At 45.3% G+C, this 20443-nt stretch overlaps 6 protein-coding genes across 8 annotated transcripts; 4 read left to right on the top strand and 2 right to left on the bottom strand.

The window, feature by feature from the left end:
- Positions 1–1945: 1945 nt before the first annotated feature.
- On the top strand, positions 1946–3400 carry H257_05587 (hypothetical protein; the record flags this gene model as incomplete). Its single annotated transcript, XM_009830507.1, has 2 exons — positions 1946–2248; positions 3056–3400. The coding sequence occupies 2 exons, from the start codon at positions 1946–1948 to the stop codon at positions 3398–3400; spliced, it is 648 nt and encodes a 215-aa protein (XP_009828809.1).
- A 338-nt stretch (positions 3401–3738) lies between these two features.
- On the bottom strand, positions 3739–6080 carry H257_05586 (hypothetical protein; the record flags this gene model as incomplete). The annotated part of the gene is made up of 3 exons (XM_009830506.1): positions 3739–3984; positions 5686–5972; positions 6053–6080. The coding sequence occupies 3 exons, from the start codon at positions 6078–6080 to the stop codon at positions 3739–3741; spliced, it is 561 nt and encodes a 186-aa protein (XP_009828808.1).
- A 916-nt stretch (positions 6081–6996) lies between these two features.
- H257_05585 (hypothetical protein) lies at positions 6997–7769 on the top strand (the record flags this gene model as incomplete). The annotated part of the gene is made up of 4 exons (XM_009830505.1): positions 6997–7070; positions 7140–7437; positions 7551–7696; positions 7760–7769. The coding sequence occupies 4 exons, from the start codon at positions 6997–6999 to the stop codon at positions 7767–7769; spliced, it is 528 nt and encodes a 175-aa protein (XP_009828807.1).
- A 3031-nt stretch (positions 7770–10800) lies between these two features.
- On the top strand, positions 10801–11254 carry H257_05584 (hypothetical protein; the record flags this gene model as incomplete). The annotated part of the gene is made up of 2 exons (XM_009830504.1): positions 10801–10981; positions 11032–11254. Coding segments are annotated over 2 exons (328 nt in total), but the record flags the coding sequence as incomplete, so codon positions are not given.
- Positions 11106–17967, bottom strand: H257_05583. 2 transcript variants are annotated; one of them, XM_009830502.1, is made up of 18 exons: positions 17615–17966; positions 17414–17563; positions 17169–17357; positions 16734–17047; positions 16574–16682; positions 15966–16035; positions 15729–15847; positions 15467–15625; positions 15243–15294; positions 15034–15176; positions 14850–14988; positions 14158–14635; positions 13901–13991; positions 13388–13529; positions 12472–12728; positions 11705–11981; positions 11510–11658; positions 11106–11447 (listed from the first exon to the last, which is right to left on the bottom strand). In XM_009830502.1, exons 1-18 carry the CDS (start codon positions 17930–17932, stop codon positions 11247–11249), a joined length of 3357 nt encoding a protein of 1118 aa, XP_009828804.1. In that variant the 5' UTR covers positions 17933–17966; the 3' UTR covers positions 11106–11246. The 2 variants fall into 2 exon arrangements, with proteins under 2 accessions (XP_009828804.1, XP_009828805.1); XM_009830503.1 differs by having other exon boundaries at positions 11510–11981; positions 17615–17967.
- A 251-nt stretch (positions 17968–18218) lies between these two features.
- H257_05582 lies at positions 18219–20377 on the top strand. 2 transcript variants are annotated; one of them, XM_009830500.1, is made up of 3 exons: positions 18219–18503; positions 18573–19009; positions 20031–20377. In XM_009830500.1, exons 1-3 carry the CDS (start codon positions 18251–18253, stop codon positions 20256–20258), a joined length of 918 nt encoding a protein of 305 aa, XP_009828802.1. In that variant the 5' UTR covers positions 18219–18250; the 3' UTR covers positions 20259–20377. The 2 variants fall into 2 exon arrangements, with proteins under 2 accessions (XP_009828802.1, XP_009828803.1); XM_009830501.1 differs by lacking the exon at positions 20031–20377 and adding an exon at positions 19270–19481.
- Positions 20378–20443: the final 66 nt, after the last annotated feature.

The raw sequence follows: 20443 nt of genomic DNA, 5'->3' as shown, positions 1-20443 counted from the left end.
GGCCGCCTCATCCGGCCGAAGTACAACACTCGGGTGACGCTTACTCGCCTCATCAAATGCTCATCGAAGGGGCTCTGCCCTACTTCCTATGGGCTCTTGCCCTCGACTATGCCTCATGGCTAATTAACATCTCTCCGTCGTCCTCAAACAAGGGTATATCACCTACCACGTTGTATTCAATCGACACCCCTCGTTTGGTCACATCGAAACCTTTAGTTACACAGCGTTTGTGCACGTTCAATGTGCCGCGCAATTTTCCAAGCTCGATCCCCGTGCCGTTAAGGCAATGTTTGTGGGTCTCCCACACGACCACAAAGGTTATACCCTTTTGAACTTGCATTCTCATGCACTCATCTACTCTCGTGACGTTACCTTCTGGGAGTCCGAATTTCCCGCGGTCAACTCTGTTGAAGCTGCCGCTGCATATCGCAGACGGCTTGCTTCGGGTCCTACTTTCCTTCCATCCTTGAAACCCTATGCCCCATTGCCCTCACTACACTCTCTTATTGAGAACCGGCCTAGTGCCTTCATTTACGACAAGCCTGTGGCTCCATCACCGCCCACTCTCTCAACCCAACCCACGTCGACTCACACTACCTGACCGCCTTTTCGATGAGTTCTCCACCTTTCCGCTGACAAGCCCGGTATATGACCCAACTGCCATTCCTCTACGCCGACTTTATGGTCGTATTCCATCTGCCTTTTCGGCCCACCTTTCATCACTGGCCTCGTCGACCCGACAATCAACACCACCCACGTCGCTCGACTTTATTGGTCATTCATCAATTAGTCTCATTACGGACACAACTCCTATGGGGTCCCTCGTCGCCTATAGCAACGAACCGCAGTATGCACTTTCAGCTTTGCCGTCGCCTTCCTCACAACCATTGAACTATGTTCCACCCTCAGCCCCTATGGGACCATTGTTCATCTACGCTCTACTCGCCGACCGCGCCGACAACAGCGACCCCAAAGACTGGCGTGATGCCATGTCGCGCCATGCCCATGCTCAATGGCTTCTAGCCCCCAAATCGGAATACAAGTCTTTACTCTCCAATCGCACGTATGTGCTGGTCAAACGTCGTCACGACGAAACGGTTCTACCGTGTCGCTACGTCGATGGCACATACAAAGCCCGACTTGTCGTCAAAGGGTTCATGCAGCAAAAATACATCGACTACACGGACATTTTTGCTCCTGTTGTACGACTCGAAGTTCTTCGCTTTCTCTTTGCCTTAGTGGCCATCCATGATTTGGAATGCGAGCAAATGGATCAAAACCGCCTTTCTCAATGGCAAAATTGACTGCGTTGCTCTCTCTCGACGTGACTTTGTCTGTCTCCTCCAAAAGAGCCTTTATGGCCTCAAACAAGCTCCACACCTATGGTATTGGACCTTCGTCACCTTTATGGTTTCCCTTGGTTTTACCCTACACAAAGGCCGCTGCACTTTCTAAAAGCCAGCGACGATGGCTTTACCATTGTTAGTCTCTACGTCGACGATCTCTTGATCATTACTCCGAACAAGGCTATTGCCTCGGATCTCAAAGCATCGCTCTCGCATGAAGGACTTAGGTCCAGTTCGAGATATTCTCGGCTGGGAAATCTCCCGCAATCGTCCCGATCGAACTCTGTTCATCCACCAATCTCGTTACTGTTCTACAGTACTTGATCGCTTCGACATGTCTAGGTCAAAGCCCGTCGCCACTCCTTTTGAGTGCACTACCCCCTTATCCAAGGCTCAGTGTGCTATTTCACCTGAGGACATTGCTTTTATGCAACAAAACCGTATCGGTAAATCGTCGGCAGTACTATGTACTTAGCCATGGGCTCTCGCCCTGACTTGGCTTATGCCCTTCAACAACTTTCGCAGTTTCTACACAACCCGGGACTTGCCCATTGGCGTGCTGCCAAGCGCGTTCTACGCTACCTCAGAGGCACCAGCTTATGCTCGGTGGCCGAGACTATGTCTCCAAGCCATTTCTGTCCGCCTATGTGGACGTCAACTACGCCATGTGTCCTTACACTCGTCGATGTATTAGTGGATTTCTGATCTTGTTATTTAACAACCTCATCTCTTGGTTGTCCAAGAAGCAAGGCATTGTGACTCTGTCCACCACCGCGGCCGAGTTTGTGGCTCTTGCCCTTTGCATTCAAGAATGTTTATACATTCAGCAACTCGCTGCTGAACTACGTCACACTAGTGATCAAACGATTTCAGTCCATGAGGACAACCAATCCGCCATCAGTGTTAGCCATAGGCAGACAAGGATTGAAGTTACATCGATAAAGCTATATATAGAGCTCCAGGCTTCACATCCCTCGACTACTTCTGTGTGTCGAGGGTCAATAGTTACCTTGTTTTGATCCTACACACACTACTTGAAGGTTACATTGAGAGGTATGACAAACTTCAATCAGTTCAGCTAAGGTTGCACTACTTACATGTATGCATGTCCTTGGCGATGCTAATCATGGAGGTTCTAGAGCTAAGCTCACTTCTGAAACACCTTCCTTTGAGCCACTACAACTACATCTCTGTGTGTTGTGTGCCTACGTCTGTTAATCAGCATCGCCCAAAATGCTGAGCATCATCGCTCCAAGCACATTGATGTGCGTTTCATGTTTGTTCGGGATCTCGTTGAAAACAAGAAGTGTATTCTCCATTATTGTCCCACCAAAGAACAACTTGCGGATTTTGTTTTTGATAAAGGCCCACCCGGAACCTACGTTTCGCAGGTTCTGCAACGCTCTGCGTATCTACAAGGTTGGCGACTTCTCGGTGATCGCATCTTTTAGTTGGACAATGCCTTTTGGCACTTCTGTCTTATGGCACCAACTCATTATCTATGCCTTTGGCACTCCTGCCTTATGGCCCCTACCTGATATTTATGCCTCATGGCTTATACAGGACTATTTCGACGGATAAGTCCATTGCGACTCCTTCAAAAGAAAATATTCTCGCCTCTTGTGAAATATGAATTTCCAGAATTTTCACTTTGCGAGAAAATACCCTCTATTAAGGTATATACCTTTTCCAATAGTATAATATATTAGTTTTTGGACATCAAAATGCGCGGGAACACGTGTGAGGTCATGGTTGTCTTCGAGCTGTGGCTGACAGCGTTCATTTTCATTTTCAATGGAGGAGACAGAGGAGGTACAGCCAAGACGGAAGCCCAGAGACCGCCCAGCACTGTGTGTCTGTCTGATGGGTCCAAGAAGCGCGTCAAAATGGTCAAGAACGTCCATGTCACGTACAAGAAGAAGCAAGTGGTGATCAAATGCTTCTACACCAATGGCATAGCAAGGACCCTCGACGTTCATTTCCACCGCCTGCATGGCTCATCCCGAGATTCTGCCCGGAAGAAGTGTACAACCAGCTGCAGCAAGGCGACTTAATCGGCTGCAAGGCCGCCAACCCTCGGACCGGCCAACACAAGTGGGCTCTATTCGGTTTAACCCCCCAGTGACGCTATATATGCCTATATAGCTGTTTACTGTTAACTGTAAAACAACTTTACGTGGGCTGATTGCAAATAGTGTGTAGGTTTGAATCATTGGTTACAATGTAATTCCGGATAAATTTTCCGGATGTACAGATCGAACACAGCCAACAAGACTAAAATGGCTGCTCTCTCCCAGCGCTCGAACTACATGCGGAAATGGACATGCAACATCACGGACGATCTCGCTTGTGACAAGTCGTTCCGCCACTCGAACGACGATTCAAGGCCCATTTACAAACGGTACATGGCTTGGAATGGCTGCACCATGTCCGTACCCTTTATGGCCTGAAAATTGATGCGCCACCGCTCGGTCCCGTTGTGGCCCCAGAACCTCCTCGTCCTTCCGATGTCCCACTTGATGAGGACATTGGCCGACTCCAAGTGCTTGTGGAACACAACTGTGTTGTACAGGCCTCGTTTCTGATTCTTCTTCGTGTAGCCTGTCGCCTTGGCGAGGATATTCGAGAGCTGGAAACTCTAATTTCTACTCTGAATGAGCCGTCTACAGAAACCATTGTAGAGCCAGCGGACATTCCAGCAAGCCGCCGGAGCACGCGTCCATCCTCGAAGAAAGGACCAGCAGCTAAAAAAACTTAGAAGTAATTAAGTGTATTTGACTTGGAAATGTTCTGTGTCGAACAACATCATCTCGTCTCCATGCAGCAACGCAACGGGCTTGAATAGTCGAATGACCTCACTAAATAGGTTATATAGGCTATATAGACTATACCGGCTATATATCGTCTATAGTGAGTAGCGTAAACGATATATATTATGCTTTTCACTCGTTTTGGCTATTCACACCATAAAACTGGGTGTTTGTTACGTCAACCCCAGTGCTTTAGATAATCCGTACCGTGATTTAGGATCACGTTTCGTTACAGAATGTAAGTATAGGGAGGTGATTTATGCAACTCCCTCGCTTTTGCACATTTGAAAAGTGCAAATCGAAGTTATATCTGCTATTCTCTATTCTCGGGACCAAATTGCAAAATTCACTGGTCACCATGAACAACTTTTGATATTATAAATGTCACACAGAGAGGTCATGCGCCGGTGTTCTACCGTACAGCGATGTACGTATGGTGCCACATCGTAGAAAACTACGCCGTCTTCTTGTTCCATCGCATAGTACGTGCAGGTAGCGTGTACTACGCGATGGAATTAATAGCCAAGGTGTTTTGGTCTGCAAAGTACTATATACTACTCTGGTCCACAATGATCGTTACGGTGTTTTGACATGATTAAAGTATACTCTACAGCCAAAAGTAACTTGGCTTTTGTATTGAACCTCGACAATGCATAAACAACGATTGAAATTAAATTGATTGTACATATTTTATTTAAGGTACTTAGACTTGCGAATTCAAGTGAGCATGAACGTTGACTCAGCACAATGAACATTGAAAGTCGACAGGTTTTGAATCGTATAATCCTTTTTGAGATGCGGAAGCTTATAGTTATTGTCCCCGAGCACCTCCATAGATGTTTCCATAACCTTTTGTAGCGTGTCAAATGTCTTCACTAGAGTTTTGACAGGCATCTCAAAAAATGCACATTCAACTGCACAATGAGTTCCTCGATTGTACGAGTTCTCTTCTGGACTACAGGCTTTGAATAGCATTAAAAAACCCTAAATCTAGGACGTTGAAGTCTGGGCGATTCGGAGGCTGGTTGGACATGCTGATACAGTTAACACCGTTGGACCGCAAAAGATGGGTTTTTAATCGCCGGTGGGGGCCAGCATTATCGTGCTGAATATGCACACCTGGATGCAGGCAACCTTGGGGGAACTTCGCCACAATTGCAGGCAACCTTGGGGGAACTTCGCCACAATTGCAGGCACCACATTGTTCACAACACAGTCGAAATAGACCTGTGAGTCGAGAATTTGGGGCGTGACAACAAGAGTCCCTTTTGGGCGATTTTTACTATTTCTAGCTGCTGGCACGCGTTGGACAAACGGCCAAATGCCCAGCTTGCCATCGAAGTTTTGTCGTAGGTGGGGATAGTCGTAGGTGGGGATAGTACCGGGGGCGGCGTGCAACAGCGGCCAAAAACATCACTTTTGTGATAAATCGATTGGATTTGGCGGCGCGATGGGCCAGTATTTCATCTTCGTATACGTGAATTTTCTCTTAACCTGAGTAAAAAAGAACCCTTCTCATCGATATGTACCTGATTGTACATATTGTCAAAGAAGTGTATCCCTTTTGACCCAGGCAAGAGAAAATTCTTCGCAAAGCGCAGGCGCTCGGTCTTATTGGCGTCCGTCAAGAATGGTTTGACATGGCTTGATCGCGCCATGAGCTTCTTGGTCGCTGCCATGTGATGCATGATGGTCGGCTTGGGTATGCCACTGTGTGCGGCGAGGGAGCGCAATGTTTTGCGATCTTCTAGGGGCACGGCCTTAATCGTCGCTTCAATTACTTCGGCGGATCGCCGAGGTTTCGACCCAGAGTTGCCTACAACAGTAATCCCTTAAAAATGCATACTTCTCGAAATTCATGGTTTACATCCATGTATAATTTTATAGAGGTCTTACCTCGAACTTTGGCAGCGATGTCCACCATCGGAGCGCCGTGGAGTAGAGAGAGGCGTCCACTTGTCCAGGGTCGCGATTGGGTAACCCTGTGGCACTGAAAGTGCCGAGCCACATCAGATACTGCACTATATGGTAGCTGGTCGTGGTGCAGGCGTGCGAGAAGTATCTCGTAAGCACCGCGGCGCTCATCCTCGGAGAGATTTCGTAGGTGACTTGCTTAGCCCAGGTTTGATGCTGAGTGTGTGGTCGTGGGCGATGGCATAGATCAACACTGTAGTAACAGAAGGTGCAGTCGACTGGGTGTCAAATTGAGTTACGACTATCTGGCGCAAGAATTTGATGCCTCAAGCACTCGTTGGCATTTTCCCCGCCTCATAACCCATAATGAGTTATTGCACTCACAATGCGTCCAATCAAAGCCGAGACCTTGTGCTTTTTAAAGAACCAATCAGAAGTGCTATCTGAGGCATTTTAGAAAAATTCCGCCAATAAAACGACACTGTAACGATCATTGTGGACCAGAGTAGTATGATATATAGGATACTATATCTCCTAAATAGTGTCCTGTATAGCTTATATAGGATACTATAGAGGTTGTATACGATTTGCTATATATGTTATATATGATACTATATAGGTTGTATAGGATACTATATAGGTTATACAGTATAGAACGATATAGGTACGACGAAGTATAGAGCACGTATATACAGTAATATATAGGTCCTATATAGATATATATATACTATACAGATACAGCGTACTAGTGTACACACTATTTGCAATCGGCCCACGTAAAGTTGTTTTAAACAGCTATATAGGCCTATACAGCGTCACCGTGGGGGTTAAACGAAAATAGAGCCCACAAGTGTGCTCGAGACATTGGAGTGTCAACAATATTGTCCCGTGAGGCCGAAGGACAGCTCGCACATTGGGTTACGAACATGCGCAAGGATGGTGTAGCGGTGACACCACAGACGCTTCAAATGGCAATCGACCTCGGCATCGACGAAGACATGTTCCACAAGCTGGCATTGGATGCATAGTTTCAAGAATGATTTGGTCTCGCTCTACGCGCTCGAACCAGAACAGGTCAGGACACTCAAGGCGACGGTGAGGCAGCCCTGGCAGCGTTTTCAGCGCGTTTACAATCGATTATGGAGCGCGAATGCATCGACATGGTGTACAACGCCGACCAGACTGGGGTAAACTATGAGTACTTGCCAGCCAAGACCATACATGCCCGCGGTGAGAACACAGAGTGGATCAAGTGTGGTTGGAAGACCAAAGGCCGGGCAACTGCAATGCTCGTAGCAGACTGTACGGGCAAGAAGTATCCACTGTTCATCGTGCTAAAGACGGGCGCCTCGAAGATCAAGGATGTGGTACAAGAGAATGTGAGGAGCGACAAGCCTTTGGCAAGACCGTGTGGAAACAAGTTAAGCCTCTTCAACAATATTCCCTGTGCCACGTCTTTTGCAACCCCACTGCGTGGTAGAATTCCTCCATTTCAGTGGATTTTCTCAAGTTTCACTTTGCAGACAGAATGGACCGTCCTGCAAAGTTCATGTGGGACGACTTTTCCACCCATTTCACTGTTGAGGTCGTTTCATGTGCTGAAGACCTGAACGTTGTGCTGAGTAGGTGCTGCCACGCTTCACCTGGATATGTCAGCATGTCGATGTTGCGTGGATCCTACCAATGAAGGCGAGACTAAGAAAGTACTGGATCAAATTGATTCGGCGTCAAGTGAGAATGAACATGAACAACAGTCTACGTTCAAGTTGGTGGCGCCAACGCGAGCGACCATCGTGCAATGAATCACGCAAGTTTGGGACGATTTGTCCCAGTCTATTATCCTCAATGGCTTTGGAAAGTGTACAGATTGATTCAACCAGTAGCTGATGTTAGTGGTGTTGAGTCAGTAGAAGTAGATGAGGAAATGTTGGCGCAGCTCATTACTGGTTGTGCGGTGGATGACACAATCCACACATTGGACGATATTGACACGCAAGAAGAATAAAATTGTTTGTTTTATATGAATATGAGTTTGTAAAGATCGGGTGTATATTTTAACTCTAAATATGTTATACCGCAACTATTGATTTGTTTTAGAACATAATATGATTTTGTGATGTTTTCGGCTACCATGTTACATTAGCGTTTTGTATGACGCAAAGGACTTTCGTATTTCTCATCTCGTCTGTCGACCAGTTGTGAAATACAAATATCACCGACCTAAACTACTGTACACGGTACAGTGCGTCATCACCTGTACTATGTAGTACTACGTAGTAATTCTTACAAAAGGTTTAATTCGGAAAATCATAAGGTGTTTAAGCTTTACCAGTCGCAACCTAAGTGTGCGTCTGGGAACATTTCAAAAATAATATTCCAGTATCTCGCAAAATGGGATTAACCAAAATTTCTTCCCTAACAGTAAACCATCGACTTAAAGAGTTATTTCAATCAAAATTTGACATTTGAAGGTTTGTATGGAGCGGTTTTGTGACCTCTTGTTTTTTATATACTTTAGAGCATGTCCACCGCGGTTTTGGGAGGTCTGGTTATATTTCGGGCAAAACACACTGTCGTTAAAAGTTTTGCCCAAATTTGAAGGCATTTATCTTTAGACAACGAGGGAATTTAAGACTCATCGAAGTTTTGAGTGTCACACACTTTTTTTAGCCAATCAGCAGCAAATCAAGAAATAATTAAATTTCTATTGGTGAATCTTTATAATATGTTTCGAATCTCGAACTACGCTATCCAATCATATAGTGAAATTTGCGATACACACAGAACTTCGATGAGCCTTAAATTCCCTCGTAGTCTGTATACTAAGCATTTGTATCCAGAAATATCAGAAATAACCAGGAGAGGGACGGTCCCTCAAATTCGTCGAAAATACCCATCGATTTGAGGTCTGGTTATAAAGGTCAGTTTTACACAGTTGTTCAAGCGGGTTATTTATACCTACCAAATCACACGCAAAACACACGTCGTGGATTGTAGAGGGATCAAATTTAGAGATGTGGATGGAGATGCTCTTAGATGACGCGCACTGTACGTACAACCTCAGAGAGCGTAGAATCAGTAATTGGCTTCTGATGCGATAATTTCAAATACTAGTAGTAGTTTGGCGCGGTGATGAGTGGTCGAAAATGTGATGAAATGAAGCCATACACACCCATTTTTTTAATTTTGGAATGGAATGATTTGGGGAGCGATTTGATTGGATGTTGCGCATTTCAAATGGTGCAAATCAACTACAGTACTAGTATAACCTTCCAATTGGCCAATTCAGATGTAGGATGTTTTACTGTAAAACGTTTCGATATTGTAGGTTAAACCTAAAATATGACCACGTTAAACCATAATTTTGTGTATTTTATTTCTAAACCAAGATACGTTAAAGTGAATGTGCGTACGGATATGATGTTCGGATACAAGTGTCTTTTACTAACATCTAGGCAACCTTCGTGGCCAAAATCTACTTGATCTATATTGGCTCTTTGCAAAATACGACTTCGTTTAAACTCTATTACTCGACCAATTCTTCGCCAAATTTGATTTTAGACATAACATCCAACTCTTCAACACGACAAGATCTGTCAAAACTACGTTTTACTTCAAATTTGAGAAATGCATATGAAATTGCAGCCAGACATTTTTGTGAAATGTTGGAAGTTTCTACGTTACTGTACGTGCGCCATATTTTGTCGGGGTATAAAGGTGTCGACGTATCGGGGAACTCGCTTTAACTGTTAGTGCATACTACCGTATTTCCCGCGCAACTGTAACCACCATTTCGTCCTGAAGAACTGTAACCACGTTGAATGATCAATGCTAAACTCAAGACAAATATATAGCCAGTGTGAACGAAGCAAATTGGGTGTTCCCATAAAGCTGTAACCAATAAATAATCAATGATTGGGTAATATTCAACCAGTCAAGACGTAGTGCTGCAGAATTCAACACCTGAAAGTGGATTGATTTGAAGTCCGTGGACATTTTTGGCTGCGCAAATGGTGAGGGAAGTCGAAGCTGTACGTCTGCGGCAATAGCTTGTCAGTCGACGACGTGGTTGTGTTTCATTGTGAGGTGGTGCGGGGGCACAGTGACCAACTCCAAGAAGCAATCAAGGTGTACAAAATTGTTGGAGTGGAGCAGGTTTGCCACATTGGTTTCCTCCCCCGACGACTGCTTACCTGCAAAACCAAGTTCGCTAACAAGCTGGCCGTTGTTGTGGAAGACTACATAGACGCATTAAGCGTGTCTAAGCGTAATCGCTCAGATAGATACCATGGTATTGTCAAGGCAGTGATAATGGAACATGTTGAAGAGTACAATAGATCATAATAATTCAACAACATTGACTTGCATTGCATGTATTACTAGTTGTAACTATTTCTAAAACATTTGCATGGTTACAGATGTGCGGGAAATACGGTAGTCTCCGATACGTATGCATCGAGATGAATTGGTTGGTGGATGCTGTGCGTAAGTTTGCCTGGTGGCGTTACTCGACTGAAATAGAACAAGGCTTATTTTATTTTGCTGAAATGCAGAATTTCGGTTTAGCGTTGTTGTAACTTCAATCGGGGCTTACAGTAACGTTATACGTATTGCTTTAGCGTCCGGTACGTATCCGGACGTTCGGCATGTTTTTGAGGGAGGTGATTGATCCGGATAACGTGCTCGATATCCGGTTGATTGGCGGGAAAAGTGATTTTCAAATTTGGCAACATGGTCGCAACGTTCAAGGGAGCGCAGCGTCGACGACGAAGCAGTATCCAGCCTCCATCCGAGACGGAGCTGCAGATGCCCCTGGAAGACCTCATGTTCAGTCCGTACAAGCGCCGAAAGGTGCAGAAGCAGAAGGACATGCAGGCCGCCAACCTCGCCAAGCTGCAGCAAGCTGCAAAGGTACAATTCCTCCCTTTCCTCGTACATGCCTCACGCTTGCCATCATATAGTACTTTGACATGATCGACAACGTTAAGCTCGAGACATCCTCTGCTGCCGTGGACGACGATGTTGACGGTGAGGCGTCCGCTACATCGACCCCATACACCACCCCAACCAAACAATCCCATGTGCACAGTACGGCAGTCCACTCGTGAACGCGTGTGTTCCCTTAGTATATACTTCCAATCGACTACATAGGTGTAATCATATCCCTTGTTCGTTCTTATGCCATTTCCACGAGCAACCCATCTTGGACATACGCTAGTTCCATCGGATACGCATCGATCATTGCAGTAAGGGTGCCTTCCACGTGCATCAACAGCCCGGTCGTCATCGTCGCGTACAGCGTCTTGATCATCTCGACGCTCCACAGAGACACGTCCACGTTGGCCTGCATGCACTTGCCCGCCGTCGCACCCACACACTACCACGATATATCATCATCACCTGTTCCCGTCCACATAAACATGGTCATTCATGTCGTACCAATGGCATGCTGTCTTGACATTTCGGTCCTTGGCAGCAGGTAAAGCATCCGTCGGGGGATGTTTTCGCAGGAATGACCATCGGTTCAAACTCCTTTGGATGGAATCGGGCAAGCGGCACCGTGTAATATTTGGCGCATACCAATCGACCTACAATTGTGAAGTCGCTCTCAAACAATCACAATACGGGACCAACCCGATGGCTCCTTATGTTGAGCCGCGCACGGATAGAGCCGCAAATTGGTCGCCGTCACGTTAATCGCATGGCCAAACGGGTTGCGCACCTTGAGCGCCGTGGCGATGGAAAACCAGTGCCATACCGATGGCTTGTACATCTTGGAGAGGGAAACCAGCGTCGGCATGGAGGGAAACAGCTGCGCGAGCGACGCCACCGACGAATTGAATTGCAAATGGGGCAGTGCCGCTTTTAAGTACGGATTTGGACTGCTGTCGATTGTGCCTTGAATATGCACCTACATAACGTGTATATGGGAAAAACCATATATTTTGGCGATAATATACTGAAATACAGAAAAGATAATGATTTTTCAAAGTGCTGGACAAATATTGCAATACACTTGATTGTCGAGATCCAATAAAAATATACTGACTGGGGCAAACCATATTAGTATATCTTATTTTGCATCGAAATACCATTGTACATTTTAAATAACTTGACACGTATACAATTGAATATTGAATTGAGAAGCAAGCCCTTAATTTTGTAATTCGCCAACCCATGCAATATAATACTAGTATTGAAATGGTTATACTCTGGTCCATTTCTATATATATATTATTTTTCCCATACCCTGGTTACGAGGGATAAAGCCTCTGAAATATGAACATCGATATGTAAAGTTATCACACGATTATGTTTATCCACATGGATTTCAATACTATCATGATTGAAGGATAATCAAACATGGTGTTAACATCCATTTTGAATCGCCGTGGTAGTACCTCTTGGGACGTGGTTCCCGACACAAACTGGGACAAAAACGCGCGCCCGAGGGTGATGTTTGTAGGGCGGAATGAAAACAAACCGGCCAATGGGCTCGTGGCATTGCAGCAGGCCAGTGTGACGTTGATCATGCGCGCCACGCCCAGGAGCGTTCCTTGGAGCCACACTTGCACTGAGAGAGAGTCCAATTCAGCGGTCACTTGGGAAGGATTGGACATGCGCAGCGCCATAGCCAGCACCAGCGTGTCACTCGTGCCTACATTCCACCCACCACCACTTCAATCATTCCAACCACCCACTTCAATCATTCAATCATTCCACCCACCACCACTTCAATCATTCCAACTCCCACCTCAATCATTCAATCACTCCAACCCCCACCACTTCAATCATTCAATCATTCCAACCCCCACCACTGCAATCATTCAATCATTCCACCCACCACCACCTCAGTCATTCCAACCCCCACCAATTCAATCATTCAATCATTCCACCCACCACCACTTCAATCATTCCAACTCCCACCTCAATCATTCAATCACTCCAACCCCCACCACTTCAATCATTCAATCATTCCAACCCCCACCACTGCAATCATTCAATCATTCCACCCACCACCACCTCAGTCATTCCAACCCCCACCAATTCAATCATTCAATCATTCCACCCACCACCACTTCAATCATTCCAACTCCCACCTCAATATCATTCCAACCACCCCCACTTCAATCATTCCAACCACCACACCACAGGCATTCCAACCCCATCCATGAATGAGTTTACTTCAGTCGTGTGTGCCTTCAATTAGTGTGATTGCAATCAATCCAGTATATTACATTCAATCTGGATAGAATGTGGCAAAATATCAATATACAAGTCCGTCCCAATTGAGTCCAACTTGCACAATATTATTACCAGACACAATGTCCACTGCGGTAATATTAACCCCGCGCAGTCGAAAGCCCTGCATGCCCGTCAGTTGCAGCGTCGCATGCACAGGCAAATGAGTCAGCTGCAGGCGACCCATGGGCGTCTCCACCACGGGCGACACGCCATCCTATGCATCAACGTCATGTGATCGTCAATATAGAATTTCGTCGATTCACCCAATCGGCAGGCAATCAATAGACGACCAATCAAAAGCCCAGAACAATCATCAAGTGGCCAATCAAATATACACTTCAACCTATTCCACATGGAATTAGTGTGTGACTGAAATTAGTGTGATATTGGACGATCTTTACAAAAGCCAGTACAAAGAATCGATCGATAGATTTCGCGAATCAGGGTAAAAGGACGCTATAAATACGCAACACCAAACCATACATCATGCGCTTAACAACACTCGATCTTATGATTTTTGCATTAATATATATATATATATATCAAGACATGATGGCTTTCTTTGCATGCTTTCTTTGCACCTACCTGTCCGAGGCCGTGGCGGTGGCTTTGGATTGTTAACGGTACAGTCCCCGAGGCAAACATGAGCGATCGTACAAACTGAGCCATGGCAGGTCTATCCAATATTATATTTTAAAAAAACATATATATATAAACTAGTTTCACAGAATCCTCAACCGAAACTCTATATATATATACCTAGTATAAAAAATAAATAAAAATATTTATTGGATCATCCCACACATCCACCATCTATCTGCAAATGGCCAGAATATTCTTACATGTCGACGTTCTCCAATAGAATCTCCGACTCAAACTCCACTTGGCCTTGTCCAGGTACTGGGAACGCAGTGTACGTAACCGACTGCATTGGAATCCGCAGCTGACTCAACCGGTCGACGTCATTCCACATGAGCGCACTCGACAGCGTCAGGTGCGTAATGTTGATGGGCAGATGCGCCAGCGCCGGCGGCATCGACACGCCAGCGTACATCGCCGCCTGCATGTGCATACTCGACGCACGGAAATGAATATGCATCGTCGGCATGTTCACAGAAGACACCAAGTCGACGGGTACCCCCGGGAACGTCGTCTGTAGGTGCATGTGCTCCAAACCTTGTTGGAGCCACGGAATCGACGAGCGAACGGTTTCAATCTCAATCGAGAGCGGCGATGGCTGGTTGGATATAAAACGCGAAAAAAACACATTCACGTCCGGACCCACGTCTCCTTGGGCGTCCACTTGGGGCTTCAACTGGCCTGGATTTCAAACACCATACGTTTGAAACACTCATAGAAAACACACACATGTTGATTATATTTTATAAAAAAAATTATTTTTTAGCACAAAGATAAACCACACACACACATTTGTGTTTGGATTTCAAGCACCGCACGTTTGAAACAAATATAAAAAACACAAATATATTTCAAACAAGAATATACACCACAAATACATGTTCAACCAACCTACCATTCAACTGCACCCGCGTTATTGACTCGGGTGTCAACGCAATGCCAGTCGACACCCGTCCTAGAAAACTGTCGTTTTGAATCGACAACCGGAGCCGAACGTCCCCTACGTCCATGGCCACGACCGACGGGTTCCAAATCTAAAACAAACGCGTTTAAAACGCATTTTAAACACCAAGGCGGACGTCTGAAATGGCTTCCACTTGCTGGCCTTGGGCTGTATGGGGACCGGGGAGGTTAAATCCCACAATCGTGACATTCGACAATCCGTCCATGCCGCCCACTTGGCTCAACACGTGCACGGGCACTGCCTTCAGTGTTAAATTACCTGCAAAAGGGTGGAATTATACAGGAAAGTCACCAAATTAAGTGCTTATTTGTAGATTGTACGTACCCAACGCCCCATGCGCGACGACGTCGAACGACCCTCGCACATACATGGGCTTCTAAAAGCACATGTTTTTATTAAAAGTCAAAATCATCAGTTTATATTAAAATATATATATATACGCACGTGTCGTGGTTTTGTATACATGTATAAACATGTCAAACAACAATTTAATCTAATCCACAATCGATATCAAAATAAATCTCGAATATATATATATATATATATACCTCGCGGAGATGAACCAGCGAGTGCACAAACTGTCCAAACGGGTGGCCGTTGTCGGATAGAATCAAAGTTGCTGTGCAACGCAGCGTCAAGTTGCTCAAGCCGACCACATCGCCGTCGACATGCACCAACTGCGTGGTCATGGTCCCAAATCCTTTTTCCTATACACAACGACTAAATCCACGATAATAGGCCATCCACGTATATATATGTATATATTTGAAGTCGATATATGTAATTTTTAAAAGAAGTTCTAAATAATACCTCGTTGCCACTAAACAAGTCCACTGACATGGCCATCGCCGAAAGCGACAGCGGCGAGTGCGCTCCAAGTGGACTCTGTGTGGTGGCCACCACAGTCGTCTGCACTTGCACTGCTGTGTCTACGTATACCCCAACACAGATTTATATATGCAGCAGGCAGAAAAAAAAAATAATATATATATATATATATATATATATATATTAGGTTACTGCCGACATAATATGATCGTGTTGTACCGTTCACTGGCACGAGTTGCATGGACGTAAACGTCAAGTCTTGAATCAACGGCACGGGATTTGGTGGCAACTACGTAAATATCGATAAAAATACCAAGCAAAATTCATATATACATATCTACATATCTCGACGAATATATATATATCCATACAAATATCAAACAATATATATTCCGACCAATATGTCTATATCCTATACAAATATCAAACAACAGCAATATGTCTATATCCTATAGAAATATCAAACAACATATATTTCGAAGAATATTGTCGATTTGATACAAATTTGGGGAGGGGGTGCAATCGAATCGCGCCGACCAAAATGATCCCAAATCGATCTGATTGGTTGTTGAATTTCATTGAGAAGTTTTTGATTGGCAAATAATTTTGAGCTCATCTGAAGTAGCCAATCAAATCGATTTAACAGTAAATTCCAACGAGAAACCACGCCACACCACGAAATTTCACTCGAAAGTACAATACATACCCATACTAAACAAATATCAAACAAACATCATCATATATATATATATTATCGAAGAGCATGAAATCTATCTTTCAGCAACGGATGGTTCTTCTCTCTGTAAACTACCACGTGTTATATTTACCGTGGAATTCAATCGCAATGTGCGCAAAGCATCGTTGTACAACGAGATCGACGACGCGTGGGGCCAGCACGCAGTCACTTGAACTTGTGCCGGGCGTTCACTTAAGTACCTAACAAATACACATACAGTGCTCAAGATAGTCCCATCTCAATTCTAGTACTGGGAAATGAGGGCACTGGTGGTCGATGGGTCACTCGAGACAATGCGACCGGTCAACGCAAGGCGGTTCATGCCTCTGGCGGCATACGCGGCGCACGCTGGATGCGACGGGTCGATTCGCGTGACCGGCAGCGACGTCCCACTGGACGACGATGTCAAGTGACCCACCAGAGTCGGAATGTGTGTCGATGGATGGGGGTAAAACACATGGAAGCAGAGCGAGCCCACGGGGGTGAGCGCGGCGGCAGACGGATTCAGCAAGCACGTGTCGATGGCGGCTAGGACGTCGCTGGGGGTGGACTTCGACAGGTCCATCTAGGAACGAACCATCAACATGTACTGAGAACTTATGGGAAAAAGAGTACTTAAGGGAAGGGAAGCGTGTACTTAGGTGAAGGGAAAATAGTACGTATGCGAAGAAAAGAATTGGGTGTACCTTGTCGACAACAAGCGAACGCAGCCCTTGCATGCCAGGCAGCACCATGGACTTGGCCAATGGCAAGTTGGAGATGGGAATCGACAAGAGGTGCAGAGAAATGTCGATCTCGCCAGAGAGCGTCCATGTCATGGTGGTCGAGTTGACCATCGCCGCTGCGAACAACGCCCACGCGGTCAAGTTGGTGACCTGGACACACATGACACCGTGAGATGCTTGACAAGATGGTTTGACGGAGGACATGCCGTTAACGTCGCGTTTTCGATCGTGTGGACCGACGTGCCGCGAGTAATGTCCATGGACGGGGTGCTAAAGAGGCCCACGATCGAGTTGGCATAGCGGATCGCCAACTTGGTTGGATGCATGGTCACACCGAAGGGGCTGTCGGACGAGATCTAAGACACATTTGGGGAGGAATGATGACGATGGACGAGGTGGTCGGGTACCGCCAGTTGGGTCGTGAGTTGGACAGAGTCATCGCGCGGATACTGCAGCTGCATGCGCTGGATGTCCATTTTAGTTGCCTCGATCGCACGCAGCGCAAGAGGTCGAATGCTGAATGCCAACACGATTAGGCCGATGGCAAGGCCTCCGACTCCGAACGCTGCAGTATGCTTCCACGTCCACAGACGTCGTCGTCGTCGAGGCAGAGTAGCTTTGAGGGCGTCGTCCTCGTTGCCGCTCACATGATGCGAAGACAGCAATGGTTCCAACGAGCTACTATGGCCATCCTCCAACGACTCGTCCGTCGTTGCCTTGGGCATGACTTGCTTGATGTTGGATCTGTGAAAACCCAACTGGCAGTTTGACTGTAAATTCTCGACAAAACATGGAATTGGTGTAGAGATACTACGAATTAGTGTACAATTTTTTTAACTTTAAATAGTGTTGCTATTATACCTCCCGAAACCAATATAGCATAACAAACGATAACCTCATATACTCGATCACCAGGAGTATCTTCCGACATCCAGCCATTTGTAAGTGTGGAGCTGGACAAACCTCTTAAAACTAATATTCATGTCTCTTGCATCATTCACAAATTGTTGCAACCGAGCGACACCACCACGGTGACGGACTCCATGCCAACGCAAGACGCACTTGCACAAGAACCTGGCAGTATGGCCCATCCGGACCTCACCCCCAGTCAGCCTGTCCCTAACTACGATTCCTTGCGCGCTCCCATCGACGTGGACCTTGGGGACGATGGTGAAGTGAACGCCGACGCGACCGAATGCGGCGTGTTGAGTCGATGGATCGTCAACCAATGGAATGACACGATTGCGTTCGAGTCACTTGTTCCCGGTCTCGTGACCACTGGCGCCTTGTTCGTGGGTAGGTGTCCCATGTCCTTCCCATTCCTGGAAATGTTGCATCCATCCCACGCCCTGGTTCCTTGTCTAGGCATTGTCATGGCCGCGACCGTGGACGGCTTGTCCCGCTCAAAAGGGATGATCGTGAGCCCTACATACGCGTACTCGTGGGACTACGTGCTCATCACGACGATCCTGTTTGACGCCTTCTACGCCTACGCGGCTTTCAAGGAGAAGCTCCGAGGGTGGCGTCTGACCCTTCAACTCGCCAAAGCCGTCTGCGTCGGGACTGCGCAAACGCTGTTCTTTCTGAAAAAGTTTGGGGTCTTTTACGGGTCCTGGCTGGTGGTCGCGGCGCCCGTGGCTGTCTGGACTGTGTTGCTGGCGTTGCAATGCCAGTGGCAAACGCTAGTTGGAGTGACTGCGATCGCGGCGGCATGCAAAGTCTCCATCGACACGTCCAACATAGTGTCGTGGGTCGTGGTATTCATTCCGATTTGGGTGTTATTGGCGTGCATTGCATCCCTGGTAACTATGCGTTATAATAATAATATCGTTTCACAAACCAGTATGCATCCATTAAATATCTATATATATAGAATCATATCTTTTCACATACCAGTATATATCGATGTATATATATATATATATATATATAGTTCTATGTTTCTCATACCAGTCATACCAGTATACGTACATTATTAATTTATATATATTTAAAGTGTATATGTGTATATATATATATAGTCAAATATTTTCACATAACAGTGTACATACTGTCCGTTTAGGCGAGACGAATGCAAAGAAATTTTCCAGTGAGCCGATTTAGATTCTGTTTTTTACAATCTCTTCGTTACCAACCACCACATATTCTGCATGCAAAATCTTGAAGGTCCAACTGAGAAACTCTGCTCTACGTTCGCCAGCAACGATTCTTGAACACAAACGTAATATTATAATAATGTAGAATATTATTATAGTTAGAATTTCGCAATAGTTTTAATAAATGGTACTTCTCATGTAGTAATGCTATACATTTTTTAACGATTATTTTATTTTAAGACTTAAGTATAGTATACTTCGAAGTACCTATTTTAAATTTCCGTTTCCATTAAGTACGTTCCATTAGGTGCTGAAACTTCATTTCGAACCTGATGGATAATAAAACCCCTCACGGACTGCACGTTAAACTCCTGAATTCAAATATACCTTTGGATCGAGGAAATACCTCCTAGGGCAAAAGTTATGGGAGTCACTAGTCTTGCATTCGTTCCACCCAAACGGACAGTATATTAATTTGTATACTTCTATTAATTTGTATATATATTACTTTGTATATAGTCACATCTTTATAGTATACATTAACATGTATTCATTTATTCATTTGTATATATATATATAAATATAGTTATATCATTTCACACACCAGTATACAAAGATATAATATGTGTCTATATATATATTTGAACCCTAAACGTTGATGTATCTCATATGTGTCTATACAATATGTATATATATATATTTGAACCCTAAACGTTGATGTATCTAGTGGCGATTCCAACGCAAGGCGTCGATTGCGATCCGGGGTTTCTGCATTCCGCAAGCTTTCGTAACGTTTATTGTGGCGGTGCCAGTAGTGATCAAGCTCGAAGTGTATCGCGTGTCGAGTCCGGCTGATCTGGCGGCGTCTGCTGGTCATGGCGTGGGGTACCTCTGGTTCTTGATTGTGTGGGCCGATCCGATAATGTACTACCTCGCCATCTTATCGAGAGATTAGCGCCATAGACGACATGCTGCGACCATGGGGGTGAATAGTTAGTTATTAACGCATAGATAGAGACACTCGCAAAACGGATATGCTCGAGGGGGAAATAATAAAAATATTTTGAAAGGCGGGCGTTGATATATATTAAAGCTTACGGTTAATTTAAAAATATAAATGATTCTATTTAACGTTACCCG

This window comes from Aphanomyces astaci, assembly GCF_000520075.1.
Source record: "Aphanomyces astaci strain APO3 unplaced genomic scaffold supercont1.10, whole genome shotgun sequence".
Taxonomy (NCBI): domain Eukaryota; phylum Oomycota; class Saprolegniomycetes; order Saprolegniales; family Verrucalvaceae; genus Aphanomyces; species Aphanomyces astaci.
This window is presented reverse-complemented; position numbering and strand designations above follow the sequence as displayed.